The sequence below is a fragment of the Typopeltis vanoorti genome, chromosome 7, assembly GCF_054136105.1.
Source record: "Typopeltis vanoorti isolate ZY-2024b chromosome 7, IOZ_Tvanoo_1.0, whole genome shotgun sequence".
In the NCBI taxonomy this organism is placed as follows: Eukaryota; Metazoa; Arthropoda; class Arachnida; order Uropygi; family Thelyphonidae; genus Typopeltis; species Typopeltis vanoorti.
This window is the reverse complement of record NC_143555.1, coordinates 154,779,686-154,797,424: the sequence shown is the minus strand read 5'-3', so window position 1 is coordinate 154,797,424 and position 17,739 is coordinate 154,779,686. Positions and strand designations below refer to the sequence as shown.

The window sequence follows — 17,739 nt, the reverse complement described above, 5'->3', positions numbered from 1 at the left end:
TATCTCTCAAGCTTCTATGAATAATTACTATTTTAAAATAAAATTGAAAACACAATCTTTATCCATAATAAATAAGATACAAGACATTGTTCATATTTCTTCATCTTGAATATTTTTCGTTAAGTGTTTCATCTGTGAATAATCTTTGTTACAAAGAGTCCTGTTCAGGTAACATTTATCAAATTTAAAACATTATTGTCATTATTATTATTATATGGGCACCTCCACGGAGTCCGAAGACTCATTGTGGGAGACCCAAACTATCCTGACAATCTATCATACCTCTCCTTGAACCCATTAACAGATAAAGTGCTAACAACTGACTCTGGCAACCCATTCCATTCATTTACATTTACTCTGACAACCCATTACCCTCTAATCAAGTGCTGAAACATTTCACCTGCATCAATCCTATAAACCCTTTAAGTAACTTAAATGTTTCTGTCATATTCATTATCATACCTATGCAACACACACACACACACACTATCTTTCCTCTCTGTGTCTTCTTTCGTACAGCCTCAAGCAAGAATCTCATATCACTCGTTGCCCTATTTACACCGCTACACATCAGGGAATTTGAGCTGTATTGAAGAAAGTGCTTATTAATTGGTGAATCGTCCGTTTTTCTACATTTTTGTAGTACTAAGTTGTTTTCTGGAATAAGAGTGTCCGTCAGTAGTTGTTTTTTGAAGTTAGTTGTTGTCGCAATAATGCGCATTTTGGTTACCGAGAAGACGGGATCAAAATCGAATGCATAACGGTGGAAGACAGGATGAAGGATAAGTTTTCATTATTTAGTTATTTAATTTTATTTATTTATATCTAGTATACTTAAATGTTCTGTTTGAAATTGTTTGTACTCTTACTTATATATTTTAACATTCCAGACAAATGTCTGGAATGCTCTTTGGCTTGATCAATTAATTTCTTCTTACAAACTGCTTCCCCCCCCCCCCCCCCTACTATACTGTTCACTCTTACAAGTACTTTTGCACTATTCAGCTTGCATTGATCACATTCTTAACACCATTTGCAACTTTTTTTTTTAAATACCAGCTTCTATTTAATTCCACCTAATTTATTTGCCTCAATGCGTATTTAGTGTAATGTTGCTTTAGCTTGAATTATCATCTAACACATCCCAAATACAAAATTTAAGATTCAAGTAATAACTATCAGAGAAAAGAAGGAGTAGCTATAGCATTCAACATTAAATACGAGGATAACCTTTTTGAATGGCAGGCAATATCGAGTTGAGTGATGTGGACAAATATCAGAATGGAAAATGAGACTTATTTTTGCCTATGGTCCCACTAAGGTAGAAGTGGAGGAATTTTTTGAGACTTTAGAGAAAGCAACTGACACAATGAAAAAGGAAAAGTTGGTCCTTGTTGGAGATCTAAATAGCAGAGTAGGAAATGACTGTCAGCCATACAGAGATATTTTGGATATTTGAAGAAAAGAGCAAAGCTAATAATAATGGCAAATACCTGTTTTCTGCTCAGGGCAGGGACTGGTAATTACTAACACAATGTTCCAACATTAAAATGTACACAAATTAAAATTTGTGTACATTTTATTTGCCTCTTCACTCCATTAAAATGGAGAGAAGAGGCAAGGAATAAGAAAAAGTCTTTTTGACTATGTTATTGTTGATAATGATGTTTTCTCACAGGTGCAGGACACTAGAGTGTACAGAGGATTTGAAATTGGAAGTGATCATCATTTAGTCTTGAGCAGGATAAAATTGAATTCCATACTGAAAAGAAGTGTGTGTAAGAAAGTTTTAAAGCAAATAAAATTTGAGCAGCCCTCAGATGTGAACTGTAGACAAAAATACACAAACATTATTCAAGAAAAAATGAAAGAGTTTGAGAACAGCAACCAAACCTTGGAGATTCAGTGGAAAGCCCTGAGAAAACATTAACTGATTCAGCAAGAGAGGCATGTGGTGAGATTGTCTCCAAAGATAGAAAAATCAAAACTCCATGGTGGACAAAGGAAGTTAAAGAGGCAGTGAAGGAAATAAAGAAAGCATATTGAAAGTTTCTGGTAAATAAGCCAGCTTGTGCTCTTAGAGAATACAGAGACAAATGTAAGAAAGCTAAACATTGTGTAAAACTAGCTAAACAAAAATCATGGGAAGAAAATAGAAATAAATATCAAGAAGGTAGCAAAATATTCTGGAGGCTGTTGAAAAAGCTCAGAAATGGAGGAAAGAGTGCTGTAAAAGGAATTAGGATGATAAAGGTGACATGAAAACTAGAAGAAAAGATATGGAGTAATTACTTCAAAAAATTGCTAAACGAAACAAGCAGTGACAGCACAGTGGTAAATATCAACTGCATCATGAATGGAGAACCTACAGAACAAGTAAAACATTTCAGCTATTTAGGCACAATTTTTAGTGAAGATGGTAAATTAAATATGGAAATAGACAACAGACTCAACTAGGCCGATATTCACAGTAACTTCACCCATAAACAAGGCTGACTTACTGGAATCACTCTTTTCTTTTAATTCCTGCATTAATGACCAAGGCAATAGATCCCCATCCCACTTTACTAAGAACTGGTCACTAAAAGCAACCTGTAGTCTTTTGCCAAAAAGAAATCAGAAGAATCATTAATAACCTGATCACAAACAAGGCATCCAGTCCTACTAGTATCCTGTCTAGTGTGTTAAAACCATGTGTTACAGATTGAGAACACCTATTCTATATTGCCTTTTCAATCTATCCTATTCAGCTGGCTTCTACCCCAGCAGAATGGAAACAGGACCACATCCAGCTCAGTCCAAAGACAGGTGGTAAAATTCAGTCAACAAACTATGGTCCAATTGCTATCATTTCTGTTCTCTCAAAAAATATGGAGAAAGTCATCAACAGCAAACTTCTATACCACCTGGAGACCCCCCCCCCCTCCCCCAATTAATTCACAACCAGCAATATGGATTCTACCTCTGTCGATCCACATGATCTAGCATTCCATCCACCTTTGGATTAGAGCCATGGAAAAATTCCGAGAAAACAATAATCACTATCGATGTTTCAAAAGCCTTTGGGTTTAGCACAGGGACCTAGTTAGCAAATTACCATTCTATGGTCAGCTTTCCATCATTTGTAACTAGACTGCCAGTTTTCTCACTAACCACTCACTACAAGTAGTGGTGTACTCTTTCTTCTATTTAGATTTCTCCACCAATGCTGGAAAATCTCAGGAGTAGTTTCACCTACTCTCTTCCTTCTGTATAGAAATGACCTACTCTTACAGGCTTCAAATCCTATAGCTTTGCAGATGACAGTACATTTCATACCTCCTTTTCATTTGACAAACCTTGTAGTACCAAATTGTTAAAACCCTCAAGATCCACCATGAACAATGTCATGAACTCTGATCCACAGAGTCTTGCAATAAATACGGTTGCAATTTCTGCACATCTCAGCATTTCCCACAGAACTGCGCAAGCCTGGTTCTAGGCGCTGTGCACAGTCAACATTTGCATGTTTATTAGTAGAGAGAGAATTGTCTAGCTGTACGGGTTAACATGCAGTAGGGAGATTATGAGAATTGTGTAGCTGTAATAGCACTTCACAAGGTTGGAATGCAGCCACCTGTTATTTTCAACATGCTAAAAACAATTGGAATCAGTAGGATGTTTGAGTATCAAACTATTAACCATTATAACTATACAGAAGACATATCTGACTGCCAAAGAACAGGTCGACCATGCTGCATCAGGATGCAACAGCTTGTGAGGGCTGTGAAGGCATGCCTCTACCACAATCCTGTGAGAATGCAGAAAGTGATGTCGCAAGAGATGAACGTTTTACTGAGAATGGTGTCATGTGTACTAATTGATGACCTGGGGATGAGAGTCGTCTGGCTTCATTTCTAACACAACAACTTATGCAGCAGAGGTGTGATAAAATCAAAGGCACTTCTCTGGCAGTAAGACAGAGAAGTGCCTTTGATTTTATCACATCTCTGCTGCATAAGTTGTGGGGTGATGTATAGGGATATCCAAGTTGCATTTCTGCAAAGGATTAAAACCATGCTGGAACCTGTGGTATGGCCCTGAACAACACCTTGATTTACAGAAGGCAGGGGACCTTCCAAAAGGACTCAGCCCCTGTATATAATGCAAGGGCTGCACAACAATGGTTGGAGGCAAATGTGCTCAACCACATATCACTGCCTGATCTTAAAGTCCTGATCTGAATCCACTGGACTTCAAATTGTGGTCGGAACTTGAGAGAGCAGCCTGCAAGAAACAGCACCCCAGTAATGCCAGCCTGAAGATGGATTTGGAGTGACCAGCGACAGGTTTCTGTCGGATGTTGTGCATGCTGCCATTGATACGTGGCCTCTCAGACTTTGGGTGCTTGTGAAGGCAAAAGGGGGGCATATTAAACAATGAGTGCTGCTATATGCACGTTGTACATGTGGTTTGTATCTGCTAAAAGTTGCAAATGATTTACTGATAGATTAAAGGTTTATGCGTTGTTCAAGTTGTAAGAGTATTTACGGCTAGACTAGGTACTAGCCATATTTCAATGGGGGTAAGGACAACCTTCTAGACTTTAATGCCACCAAAACTCAGTCCTGTCCAATTTCTCACAAGAAAAATCTCGCATCCCTTTCCTGACTTTTGATAATACCCAGATATCCAACCATGATCAGATTTCCTTAGTTGGACTGACATACACCTCCAACTTTCCCTGCAGCAAACCCATCTCAGCCATAGCCTCTGCAGCTGCCAAGAAACATATACTTTTCTGCTCAAGACCTTCACACCTCTACAGCTGCTAACTCTATACGAATTCGAAATCTATCCATTCACAGAATATTGATCACACATTTGGGGATAGTGCATTAAAGTTCTTTCTAAGACTGATTGATGTCCTCCATAAGAGGCAATCCAGCTCATTAATTATCCCTCACTCACAGATCCACTTCAGTCTGATAGAGATTCTGTTTTTACCTTATGCTTGTTCTATAGATACTTTCACAAACAGTGCTCAGATGAATGAAACATTATTATTATTCTCCACTTCTGTCCAAACACAGAACAAGAGCTGCTGCTTAACGACACCCATTTCTTGTCCACACATGGCACTGATGTTATAGGTCTTGCGAACTTTCGTATGTGTGTGTGTGGGTGGGCAGGTCAGACATATATAAAAAGATTCAGTCTCATTGCATAGAGTCACAGTTAAAGAAAAGAAGGAAAGAATTCAATAGGAGGATGAAAAGTTGCTTCCATAAGTTTGAAGCTGGTATACTGACCAGCAGCTGTTTGCATTTCAACATGCAGAGAGGAGGTAGAGGAATGAAGGTTACTGATTTAGTGGAACACCCATGAAAATACCTACAATATGAGAGAAAGTGATTGAAGAAACTCATTTTGAAGTTATTATCTCGAGGTGCGTGTTTTCTCCATTAAACTTCAAAATGAGTGATAATAAACATTTAAGTATCCATACAAGATTAGATTAGAAAGTCTAAACAAGATTAGATTGAAGGAAGTCTGTGAAAGATGGTCAGGTATTTAAGTAGATTGCCTACCCTCTTCTGGATACTTCTACTCATGTAATTCTGAAAACTACCAAGTTACTGCCTTAGAGCATGTCTCTCATAAATAAATAATTAATGAGAATAAGCCAATCAAAGAAATAATTCTTGGTAATACACACCTATAAACAAGTGTTCCTTCACACCCATGTCCAAGAACATCTTTTGGATTAAACAAAATCTTATTAACTCTTATGTATCCTTCAGATGATTCTGAAAGCCATAACCAATATAAAAAAAGCTTAAATTGAGACATATTAAAGATACAGTCATGTTATAAATGTAAGATGACATTTCATTCTTAAAATTAACGAATAGTGAAAATAAGTCATTCTTCAAATTATAATGATAGTTAGACATTTATATAAATATCTGAAGATAAAGTATTTTTAATATGTTTGTGCATATAGGTCTGTTTTACTGATTCACTTCTTAGTAAATTTCACTTACTTAATTTGGAAAAAAAAAAAAAATCCAGAAATTACTAATCCATGAATGTAAAACCAATATAAGAAACAAGGAGTCAATATTTAATGATATGATTATCAAAAGACACAGACAAGATGTCTGATAATGAGCAATTTCTATCTATTCATATAACCTAATGGCATAACAAGATGTAACTACAAATTATAATAAATTTAGTTTAATCCTTTATCCAAGTGTGAGCAAACAAAGTTTGCACCTGAAAGCATCTTCAGGACTGGGGTAAGGTGGTAAAACACCGGGCAACTCGTTGCAAAGGTGGAGCAAGATAACATCACTCCTATCTCAGTATCTCCCATAATGCAAAACACATCTCCTTGCAGATATGTATAATATTATGCATTAAAGGAAGAGCCACTACCCAGACTAGTTTCGACCTTTATTGAGGTCTCTTCAGTGGGAGCCAGGCCCAAATGGAGAAACCAGGCAGAAGCATTAGCAAGGTCATCTCTACCTATAGGAGTTGCCAAACGGTGTGCCACCTTTTTATTAAATTACTCTGGATCTAGAGAAAGATGTTGAAAGTTTATTTTTCACTTGGTTAGACTATAATAAATTTAGTTTAATCCTTTATCCAAGTGTGAGCATCTTCAGGACTGCGGTAAGGTGGTACAACATTGGGCAACTCGTTGCAAAGGTGGAGCAAGCTAACATCACTCCTATCTCAGTATCTCCCATAATGCAAAACACATCTCCTTGTGGATATGTTTGTTCACACTTGGGTAAAGGATTAAACTAAATTTATTATAGTCTAACCAAGTGAAAAATAAACTTTCAACATCTTTCTCTAGATCCAGAGAAATTTAATAAAAAGGTGCACACCGTTTGGCAACTCCTATAGATAGAGATGACCTTGCTAATGCTTCTGCCTGGTATCTCCACTTGGGCCTGGCTCCCACTGAATAGACCTCAATAAAGGTCGAAACTAGTCTGGGTAGTGGCCTTCCCTTAATGAATAACATTATACATATCTGCAAGGAGATGTGTTTTGCATTATGGGAGATACTGAGATAGGAGTGATGTTAGCTTGCTCCACCTTTGCAATGAGTTTCCCGGTGTTGTACCACCTTACCCCAGTCCTGAAGATGCTTTCAGGTGCAAACTTTGTTTGCTCACACTTGGATAAAGGATTAAACTAAATTTATTATAGTCTAACCAAGTGAAAAATAAACTTTCAGTAACTACAAATTACCTATCAGAAGTGCTTTTTCTTTTCTCTTTCTGAGATTGACTGACCTATTTGAGTTACACTTCTTACCATAACTCATTTGTATTTTTGGTCTAGATTTTATGAGTGATATTTCTATTTTACAACTATTTTGCTAATTTTTTATTGGCCATTCTGTTCAAAAGAACAAAAAACCATCTTAGATCAGTTTTTCTTATTACTTGAATACTAATAATACGAATATGAAGAGGCCACAATGTGTGTAGTGTTAGTAAAGAGCTCAGGAAAAGATGTGTATTTTGCATAATAATTGGCGATATTACTTGAATTTTAGTATACTATTGTTTATTTTTGACAACTTAGTGTGTTTGTGTGATTTTGGGCCTTGGGGACATTTTTGAAATCCTACCTTATTTGAAAGGAACACAATGACAGTATTCACAAGGTCCACCACGTAGACAATCGATCGGTGCAACTAGGCGAGCATCGCAAAAATTGAGTGCTATTAATGACATGGATTTTTCATGAATGGTTCATTGTCATGAGTGTAATATGCATGTGTGCGAAATGTTTGTGTACAAATCCACGCTTTCTCTCATTGGGAGATGAGAGAAAGTGTGGATTTGTAGGAAGTGCAATATTTTGTAAGACAATGAATTAATGAATGTGAAACAAACTCAAGGAATGAAAGTTAGTGTAAATGAACGAAAGAGAAATGGGAATGAAAGCTAGTGAGGTAGAGTGCAAAGAACACAAGAATGTAGAAGCGAAGAGAAGTATAGATGAGGAAAAAGAAATAAGGTATGACAGAATGAGAGGTAGTAAGGCTATGGGACTGACAAAGAGTAAAATTGTCAGAATGCAAGATTTGATGAAACAGTTATTCAAAATGAAAAAGACTAATATGTGAAGTGATATTAGATGAAACAAATGAAAGCATGCAAAAGAATAGAATTTAACAAAAAAAAAAAGGGTAAAAGAGGTGATGAGTGATATGAGAATAGCAGTATATGGAGATTCCATTATTAGAGGAATGGTTAATCAGAAAGTCCCTAAGGTCTGCTATCCAAGAGAGAGAATGAGCAAGAGAATTCATGCTTTGGACACGAGGAGGAAATGAACAAGAGAATTAGTAGTTGTTGAGGGGATAAATCATTTAAGTGGACATAAGAAGAATGTAGACCTATCAGGAGATTATAGATAGCAGTATAGTGGGAAAGGTTGTTAGTGTGTTGTCAAGGCATGACAATGACAGAGAGCCAGATTCATGAATGGTATGCTACTGGCGCTGTTTGAGGAAAAGGGAGTGCAGTTTGTGGATGTATGACATGTATTTGAGGAAAGAATGAATTATACACACTTGATGGAATGCATTTCAATGGCTTTGGAGTGAATGAACTGGAGAAACTGTTGCTAGATGGAAGTGCAGTGTGTGATGCACGCAAGAGATCAGAAGTAAAAAATATAGTGAAAAATAAGGAGTAGTATTGAAGAGAAAGAAGTGCTTGGCAATGGAAATAGTAGTAGTATGAAAGATAAAGAGAGAGAGAATGGGAATGCAAGAGGAACAGGGAAATGGTGAGAGCCCAGGTGGACAGATAGACATGGCATGGATGATCAGCATAGAAATGGAATAGATTGGGATGTGAGTGGGGTAGTTGAGACTGAGCAGACATATGTTGTAAGTGGTTTTAAAGGTAATTGGACAAGGGTAGGTGTGGGGAAATCACAACCAACAAGTGGCTTGGGTACAGCTGGTTATAGACCTAAAAGTAAACTGCTGTGTTTATTTACAAATGCCAGGAGCATCAGAAATAAAGGAGATGAAATGGTTTCATTTATTGACCTTATTCACCCCCAAATCATTGGAATAAGTGAAACATGGTTGAATAAAGATGATGTCCTGACAGGAATTGAAATGGAAGGGTACAGTGTTTTTCGCACGGATAGAAAAGGCAAGAAGGAAGGGGTGTGCTGATGTTGATAGCAGGGGAATTATGTCCACATAAGGTAGGCATGAAAGAGGGAAATAGTGAAAATGGATATGAGACAGTGTGGTGTGAGGTGGAAGTTGACAGGAAGAGATATTTAGTTGGATGTTGCTAGAGGTCAGGGAATGTGGAGAAGGGTGTGATGAAGAAATTTATAAAGAACTTGGGTTAGTGAACAAAGGAAGGGTGATTATTAAGGTTATTTTAACTATGGTGGTATAGACTGAACTGAAGAGATAGCATTTGAGAATAAGGAAAATTAAATATAAAGCAGCATGTAAAGGAGGGCACATGAGGATCGAGAGTTTTGGATCTCATCATTTCATCATGGGATATAATTGTGAGTGGGGTTTCACACTTTCCAGCAGGTGAGAGTGAAAATGAAATGATCACCTTGGTTGTGGCTAGCTGAAGACTTCTGTGAGGAAAGGATACATGAGGAGGTACAAGACTGGTGATTATGAAAAGCTTAAGAGATAGCTTGGAGTTATAGTATGGAATGAGGAGTTTAGTTAAGAAAGGAAATAAATAAATAAATGAAATAAAATAAAAGTTAAGGAAATAAATGCTTCTTGAGAAATGACAAAGAAATACATATCAGCATCAATGTATGAATGTATTCTGAAGATCAAAACTGAATAAGTAAGGTGTAAAATGGATGAATGAGGGGATTAAGCATGAAATATGGAAGAAGAGGAAGGCACTTTGGAGGCAGTACAAGACAAATAATGGTAATCAGTTACATAAAAAGTATAAAAAGCAAGTCAGGAGAGTGACTCAGTAAGGACAACATAAGCGCAGTATGAGCAGAAATTAGCAAATCAGGCAAAAAAAAAAAAAGTTTCTTAGATATGTGGCAAGTAGAAAGAACAATGATTATGGTAAGATGATGTTAATGGATGAAAATGGCAGAATGGTAATGTGATTAATATATAAGGGTGTTTCATTCTTATCAGGATGAAATCATAAGAAATTCAGTGTAGAGGATATAGGAGAGGATGGTTTAATTGTGAGTGAGCAGGAGGTATTTGAGAAAATAAATAATCTTGCTGCCAATAAGGCAATAGGATTTTTTGACATATCACCACATGCCTTAAGGGAAATGGCACTAGCATTGGCATGCCTGTTTAATAAGTCTTACAACAGCACAGGTTCCAAGGGAGTGAAAAGAAGGTAAACTTGTTCCACTGCATAAAGCTGATGATAAGGCTGTGGCTACAAATTATTATTATCATTATTATTCAGGCCTCCATGGAGTCAAAAGAATCATCGTGGGAGGTCCTTTCTAAGAAACACAAGTCTATCAAGACTCATCAAGGTAGGTCCCTCCTAGGAAACACAAATTATAGACCAATCTGTATATCTTGAGTTGTGGTGAAGGTACTAGGGAGAGAGAGAGAGATTGGTGAGAAGTAGGATACAGAAATGGGTTGATAACAGCATTATTCTCTGTGGTTATCAGCATGGGTTTGTTAAAGGGAGATATCTTTTACTAACTTACTTATGTACTATAACAAGGCAACAAATACCTTAGACAGGGGAGATGAATATACAGTGGTGTACTTGGATTTTGCAACAGCTTTTGATAGAACATCACATGACATGCTGTTAAATAAATTAAATTTGGGATTGGATAACAGACTTCTGAGTGGTTCAGAGACTGGCTGTCAGATAGGAATCAGAAAGTTATATATATGGGTGCAGTATCTCGAAAGAGGAAGGTCACTAGTGATGTGCTGCAGAGGTCAGTTTTGGGACAATTGTTGTTAAATTTGTATATTAATGATATTGGGATTGGTTTAACTGGTGAAATGCAGCTGATTGCAGATTGATTGGGGAGAGCAATGCAGAGTTAAGCAGATATTATGGCCTTACAAGAAAACTTGAATAGATTGAATGAATGGGCAGGTAAGTGGAACTATCAGTTCAATATTTTGAAGTGTGAGGTTTTGAAATTTGGTAAGCAATAATGGAATGCAACGCATACATTTGGTGGGAAAACTTTAAAGGAGGTAGAGGAGATGAGAGATCTGGAAGTGGTGGTGGACAATGACCTGAAATTCAGGATCCACAGTGCACAAGTAGTGGAGATGTCACACTGGATAATGGCAATGATGTGGAGAACCCTGATGTGCAGAAATAAAGAGGTTATGATGCCACTGTATAAGGCATTAATCAAGCCTCGTCCACATATTGTCCACACTGTCAGTCTATTCATATCATCCTTTGAGGAGGGGGAGTGCTGCTAATGATATCGGATGACTTGAATCCAGTTAGTGTTGAGACCTATGATTGCAGTCTAGTAACAGTATTTCATAGGGCAGTGAATTTGAAGCCATCTGGTGTGACGTGGAATCTATCAAGATCAATTACATAGTGGGGTGTTGTTACAGACCTGGTGGATCAGTTGATGAAGTAATGCATCACCAGATAAAGATGATGGGTGTGAAAATATTGATATCAGAAACAAAGGGGCAGAGTTTGGTCAATATGTTGGGACCTCAGATTGTAGGCATTAGTGAGACCTGGCTATCAGAATCAGAACTGGTATCGAGTGTAAAGGGTACAGTATCTTTAGGAAGGATAAAGAGGATGGGCGTGCTGCTAATAATATCGGATGACTTGAATCCAGTTAGAGTTGAGAACTATGATTGTAGCACTACTAAAAGTATTTCATGTGGCAGTGAGTTTGAAGCCATTTGGTGTGAGGTGGAATCTAACAAGATCAATTACATAGTGGGGTGTTGTCACAGACCTCGTGGATCAGTTGTAGTGAAGAAATGCATCGCCAAATAGAGATGATGGGTGTGAAAAGAGTAATCATAATAGGAGACTTTAATTATCCAAATATTGATTGGGTAACAGTAAAATCTAACAAGAATGAAACTGAATTTATTGAGCTGTTGCAAGAAAACTTCCTCAAGCAGCATATGACAGAAGGAACTTGAGGTCAAAGAGTATTAGATTTGATTATAGTGTCAGAGGTGTTTCAATTAAAGACATAACTATTCTGTCTCCAGTTGGTCATTTGTTCTTTTTCTTTTAGGATATATATGAAGACATATCAGAGGTTTTGAAGAAATTTGGAATTATCACAACTTTTCAGTACACCCATGTAGCTCAGAGGATAACTTGGATGCTGAAGAACATACTGACCAGTAAACACAGGGAGATTATTATCCCTCTATATAAGACTATGATTCAGCCAAATGTTGAGTACTGTGCACAGTTTTGGTCACCTGTGTTTCTTGGAGATCGGGAGAGGTTTTAGAGACAGGTGATCAAGCTGTTGACAGGTCTGTGGAATGTTCCCTATGAAGATGGATTGACAGTGTGTGGATTGTAGAGTTTAGCTGACAGTAAAGGGAGTCTATAAGGTTGACACAAAAAAAATTTTTCAATACACAGGGAATAAGGAGAAAACAAGGGGTCACACTTGAAAGTTGTCGAAGAGTGTGCTTAGTAAGGATGTGCAACTAGGTTCTTTACATGTAGAGTGGTGAATGAGTGGAATGGATTGCTAGAGGTGGTTGTGTGTTTCTTGGAGATCGGGAGAGGTTTTAGAGACAGGTGATCAAGCTGTTGACAGGTCTGTGGAATGTTCCCTATGAAGATGGATTGACAGTGTGTGGATTGTAGAGTTTAGCTGACAGTAAAGGGAGTCTATAAGGTTGACACAAAAGAAATTTTTCAATACACAGGGAATAAGGAGAAAACAAGGGGTCACACTTGAAAGTTGTTGAAGAGTGTGCTTAGTAAGGATGTGCAACTAGGTTCTTTACATGTAGAGTGGTGAATGAGTGGAATGGATTGCTAGAGGTGGTTGTGAGTCCCTCAACAGTGAATAGGTTTAAGGAGATGTATGATCGGTATTGTGTTAAGAGATAGAGTGGGTCTCCTGCGATCAGTCTTTTGATTCCATGGAGTACCTCCATATAAACAATAATAATAGTTATTGTAAGGTGACACTCAATCAGAAAATAGAATGAGGAATGGTTAGCAAAACCAGTGTTTGATCATAGGAACAATCTAAAATCATAATTTACAGATTGATTCAGTGAGAAGTGCCTTAGAAGATCAGAATATAAGATACAAAAATATTGGATTCCTCTAAATAATAGACTTATTTGGAGGAAAATTTTAGATAGGAAGTTAGTAATTATGTAAACCATGTAGAACTATCATAGTATCTTGCACATTTCTTCAGGCTGCATATCATTAATGTTATGACTAATGATGCAGAAACTGGGAGTGCTATTACACAAGTCGCGTAGCCAGTTTTACAAAATGTAAAAACCTGAGTTTCTAGAATAAATATCCAAGATTTTCAGTTAATGTGCTCTTGTAATAAGTCTTTGTCTTACACTTAAAATCTTGCTCTTGCCAATTGAATAGCAAATGTCTGACTGTCTTCATTGCTATAGTACAGAAGTACTGTTGGATAACTTAACAAAACATGTTGGAGAGTATAGGTATATGGCAAGGGTGCTTTGGGTAAAAGCTGTATAACTGGGAGGAGATCTCCACATAGCCTTTAAAGGAATGCAGAGCACCAACCAGCGCTTGTGACCTAATGTCCAATCCCCACCTTCTCATGATGCACTCTGTTAGGTATATATCTGGATACTGAAAGAACAAGGATAGGCTGACAATTTGAAATTTAACTGACCAAATTGTATTCTTATTGGCTTAAACCACAATGTAAAATAATGGTACAGCATGACAGAATTTCATGCCAGCTGGGCCATCACCTAAGTTAAACAAGGCTCCCGTTGTTTTCATCAGGAAACCAGGAAAACAGTGAAAGTCAGCTACTGGCACAAATCCCAGAACATGCCCCAACTCGGGGCATGTTCTGGGATTTGTGTCCAGATACTATCAACATAAGAAGCATCAATTGAAAAGAAGTGGAACTAGCAGAAGAATTGGATAAGTACCTGATCGTCATGGCTGAAACAAAGAAGACAAAAACAGGTGAGATCTATCTGACAAACAGAAAATGTTACATTCAGACAATAACAATCAGGAAAAGAGAGAGTAGCTATAGTATTCAATACTAAATATGAGGATAATATACTTGAATGGCAGGCAATATCTAGTAGAGTGATGTGGGCAAATATCAGAATGAGGAACTGTACAATGAGACTTATTTGTGTTTTATGGTCCAACAACATTCTTAATTTCTACCAAGGAAGAATTGGAGGAATGCTTTGATGCATTAGGAAAGGCAGCAGGTTCAATTAAAAAGGAAAAGTTGGTTCTCATTGGAGATCTAAACAGCAGATTGGAAATCATTATCAGACATATAAATATGTTTTAGGAAAATTTGGAGAAAAGTGCAAAGCTAATAATAATGATACATTTTTACTGCATTTCTGTACAGGACATGGATTGTTTATTACTAGCACCATGTTCCAACATAAAAATGTGCACAAATTCTCATGGAGAGAAGATGCAAGAAATAAGAAAAGTCTCATTGACTACTATGTTATAGCTGATAGCAATGTTTTCCCCACTGGTTCAAGACAAAAGAGCATACAGAGGACTTAAAATATGAAGTGATCGCTATTTAGTTTTGAGCAAAATAAAATGGAATTTCATATATTGAAAAGAAGAGTGTGTAAGAAAGTTTTAAAACGAATCAAGGTTGAGCAGCTTTTAGAGGTGAACTGTACAGTCAAATACACAAACATCATTGTAGAAAAAATGAAAGCATGTCAAGTCAAATGCCTTGCAAAATCCATCAAGATCATTTTCTGGCTATTTCTTTTATTCAACTTAACTGTTACTCTATTTAAGGCTCTCTTACTGTCATTCTATTGAAGCCATAAGCTACCCTTCATAGAGCCATGCTGCCCCCACTACCACACAGTATCAAATTCTTATTAATAGCATTTCTGAATTGTGACTTTCACCAACTTCTCTAATATATTTATCACTACTCCAGAGATAATAAATCGTTAATAATTCACTAGCTCTGTGAGTCTCCATTATGCAAATGAATCATTTTGCCTTCCTTCCACTCCCTTGGGATCTTATCAGAACTAAGACATAACTAAAATAGCCTAGTAAGAGGCAAAGCCAATTCTCACATTCTCATAATACGTAGGATGATATTTTATTCTAATCCCATGGCAACATTCATATTAGGATTCTGGAATATCACGAGCACCTCCGATACACCTAGCTATTCCAAATCAGTTCCTATCAAGCATCTTTCAAATATTTCTTTCTAGAAGACCTTGCAAAGTGATCATTTATTAATTCAACTATTTCATCTTCTTCTGCAACCTCCTTTCTATCAGCTTTTGTTAAAGTTATTCTTCCACATTATATATCCTTTTACTCCCTACATAATGAAGGTACTACCTGGGATTTCCTTTGACCTGTTTGATTAATTTCCTCTGATAATCTGATTTTCTTTTCCATATCATACCAGTCACCCTTCATGCTGTGGCTTATACTGCTCATGTGCTATCTCCTCTCTCTTTATCCTTGACTATTTCTGTATGCACTATATCCTACCTTTGCAGATTCATATACTACGCTAATGCTTCTTGCTGTCTTCTAAGCTTGTCATAATCACCAATAAAAGTTCTACACTGCCTTATTTCCCCTTCTGAGTTCCAGGTAAGATTCATGAAAAACATACTATAGGGTAAGAAGAACTGTGGAAGAGAAACCTGAAGAACAGATGAGCCATTATATTTTAGTAAATATTCACAATATTGCTAAACATTATTGGTAGTATTTTCTTGTGAAAGTGATGTAGAGAATATAGTGGAAGCAGTGAATGTATGTATGCATATAAAAAGTTTATGTAAAGCATAAGAAAAGTATGTGAAATATGAATGGGAGTATGAAGGAAATGTATATGAAAGTAATGAGGTGGATTTTATTTATTCATACGATGTCCCCCCTGCCCCATCTTAGTACTAGTTGAGCCCTCCTGACTGATTTAGTATGCATTTTATGACTGTAGATCATGTGTTTACGAACCAGTTTGCCTGTTCTGAGGAACAAAAAAACCCAAGTTTCTGGATGAAAAAACCCTCTACTTCTGTATGAGATGGCTAACTCATCTTTAGTCAAAAGAGTCCAGATAAAGGTTCCTCACATCATGGATGGGAATCGAACCCAGGTCTTTCTGACCAAAGGGCTTTGTCTATATTGACTGAGCTACAGAGGTTCTATAAAGTGGATGATGAGGTGACAGTGCAGGAAGAAATACCATGATTATGCAGACTCCTTTATATGAAGAAAAAAAAATGCTTAAATGACTGGATGCTGTACCAAACAATTCATGCTTGGTACAGCAGGAGGATGAACAGAAGAAAATGTAAATGGGAAAAGTATAAAAGTGCAAGAAACTGGGAGTAAAGAGAAAGTACAGTATTTGATGATAAGAGATGTACTTAATGAGAAAGTGATGAAAACATGTTTCCCAGGTGTGAAGACAGGATGTTAGTAAAGTTAGTCTGCAAAAGGTAGAAATGAAAAAATTACATAATTGGCAGGCACAAATTATTTGAAAGGTGAGAAATATGCAATGAACAAAGATATGAAAGAGCTGTTGAAAGTAGTAAAAATTATGAATATGAAACTAAAGATTGTGAGTCTGCTGCCTTGGCATGATAGGACAGAATTTAAAAAAAAAAGGCTCTGAAGAAGAAGAAAAAGTTTATAGATGTATGGAGTGAATTTGAGGGCTGAAATGACATATATGTCTGATGGAATACATTTGAATGGTTTTAGAAGTATATGTTTGGAGAAAGAGAGTTTGGAAGTGCAAAACCAGGGAAACAAGATATTAGAGGTGATGCAATCATGCATGTGTCTGGCCACCTCTGGGACAAATGAGCATGAGTGCAGAACTGACTATGAACAGATGAATGCAGTTTCTCAGGTTTTGAATCTGAAGGGGATGGTAACGACATTATGCAAGTGTAATTGTAGGCCCAAAGAGATATTGAAATGCATGCATATAAATGCCAGAAGTATCAGAAATAAAGGAGAGGAGCTTCTGGCACTGGTCAGGTCAACTTGGGCAAAAATTATAGTCATCAGCAAGACCTGGCTGACAGAGAATGATGTAGTTACAGGGATAGAATGTAAGAGATATTTTCAGGGAAGATAGAGGGAATATGGCAGGGGGAGAGGGCATATTATTAGTGATAGTTGAAGAAATTTAATATCTCTCTGCAAGGAATACAGAAGGTAATAAAGTTAAGGAGACTTGTAGATCTCAGGGATATTGCTCATTTGAGTGAGATAAAGACCAATAGGAAAAAATATATAGTAGATTACTGCTATAAGATCTGGAGATCAAGAAGAAGTCTGTAATGACATACACCAGCAGATTGGCACAATGACTGCAAGCTGAGCAATTAAATGGGATACTTCAACTAGGGATAGAGACTGGAAGGAGGAAAGAGCACATGGCAAGATGGATGTGAAATTTATAAAGTTACTAATGGATAATTACCTGAAACAGCATGTGATGGAAGGGACCAGTAAT

General features: G+C 37.0%; 1 protein-coding gene across 3 annotated transcripts in view; it reads right to left on the bottom strand.

Annotated features, from left to right (window-relative positions):
• The window catches only part of LOC150105228 (serine/threonine-protein kinase/endoribonuclease IRE1-like), a 543,187-nt gene that overhangs the window by 186,487 nt on the left and 338,961 nt on the right, over positions 1-17,739 (bottom strand). For all 3 annotated transcript variants that reach the window (XM_090396205.1, XM_090396206.1, XM_090396207.1), the window contains one exon: positions 5,699-5,789. In XM_090396205.1, the coding sequence (XP_090252331.1) occupies positions 5,699-5,789 (91 nt within the window). The remainder of the gene's footprint in view (positions 1-5,698; positions 5,790-17,739) is intronic.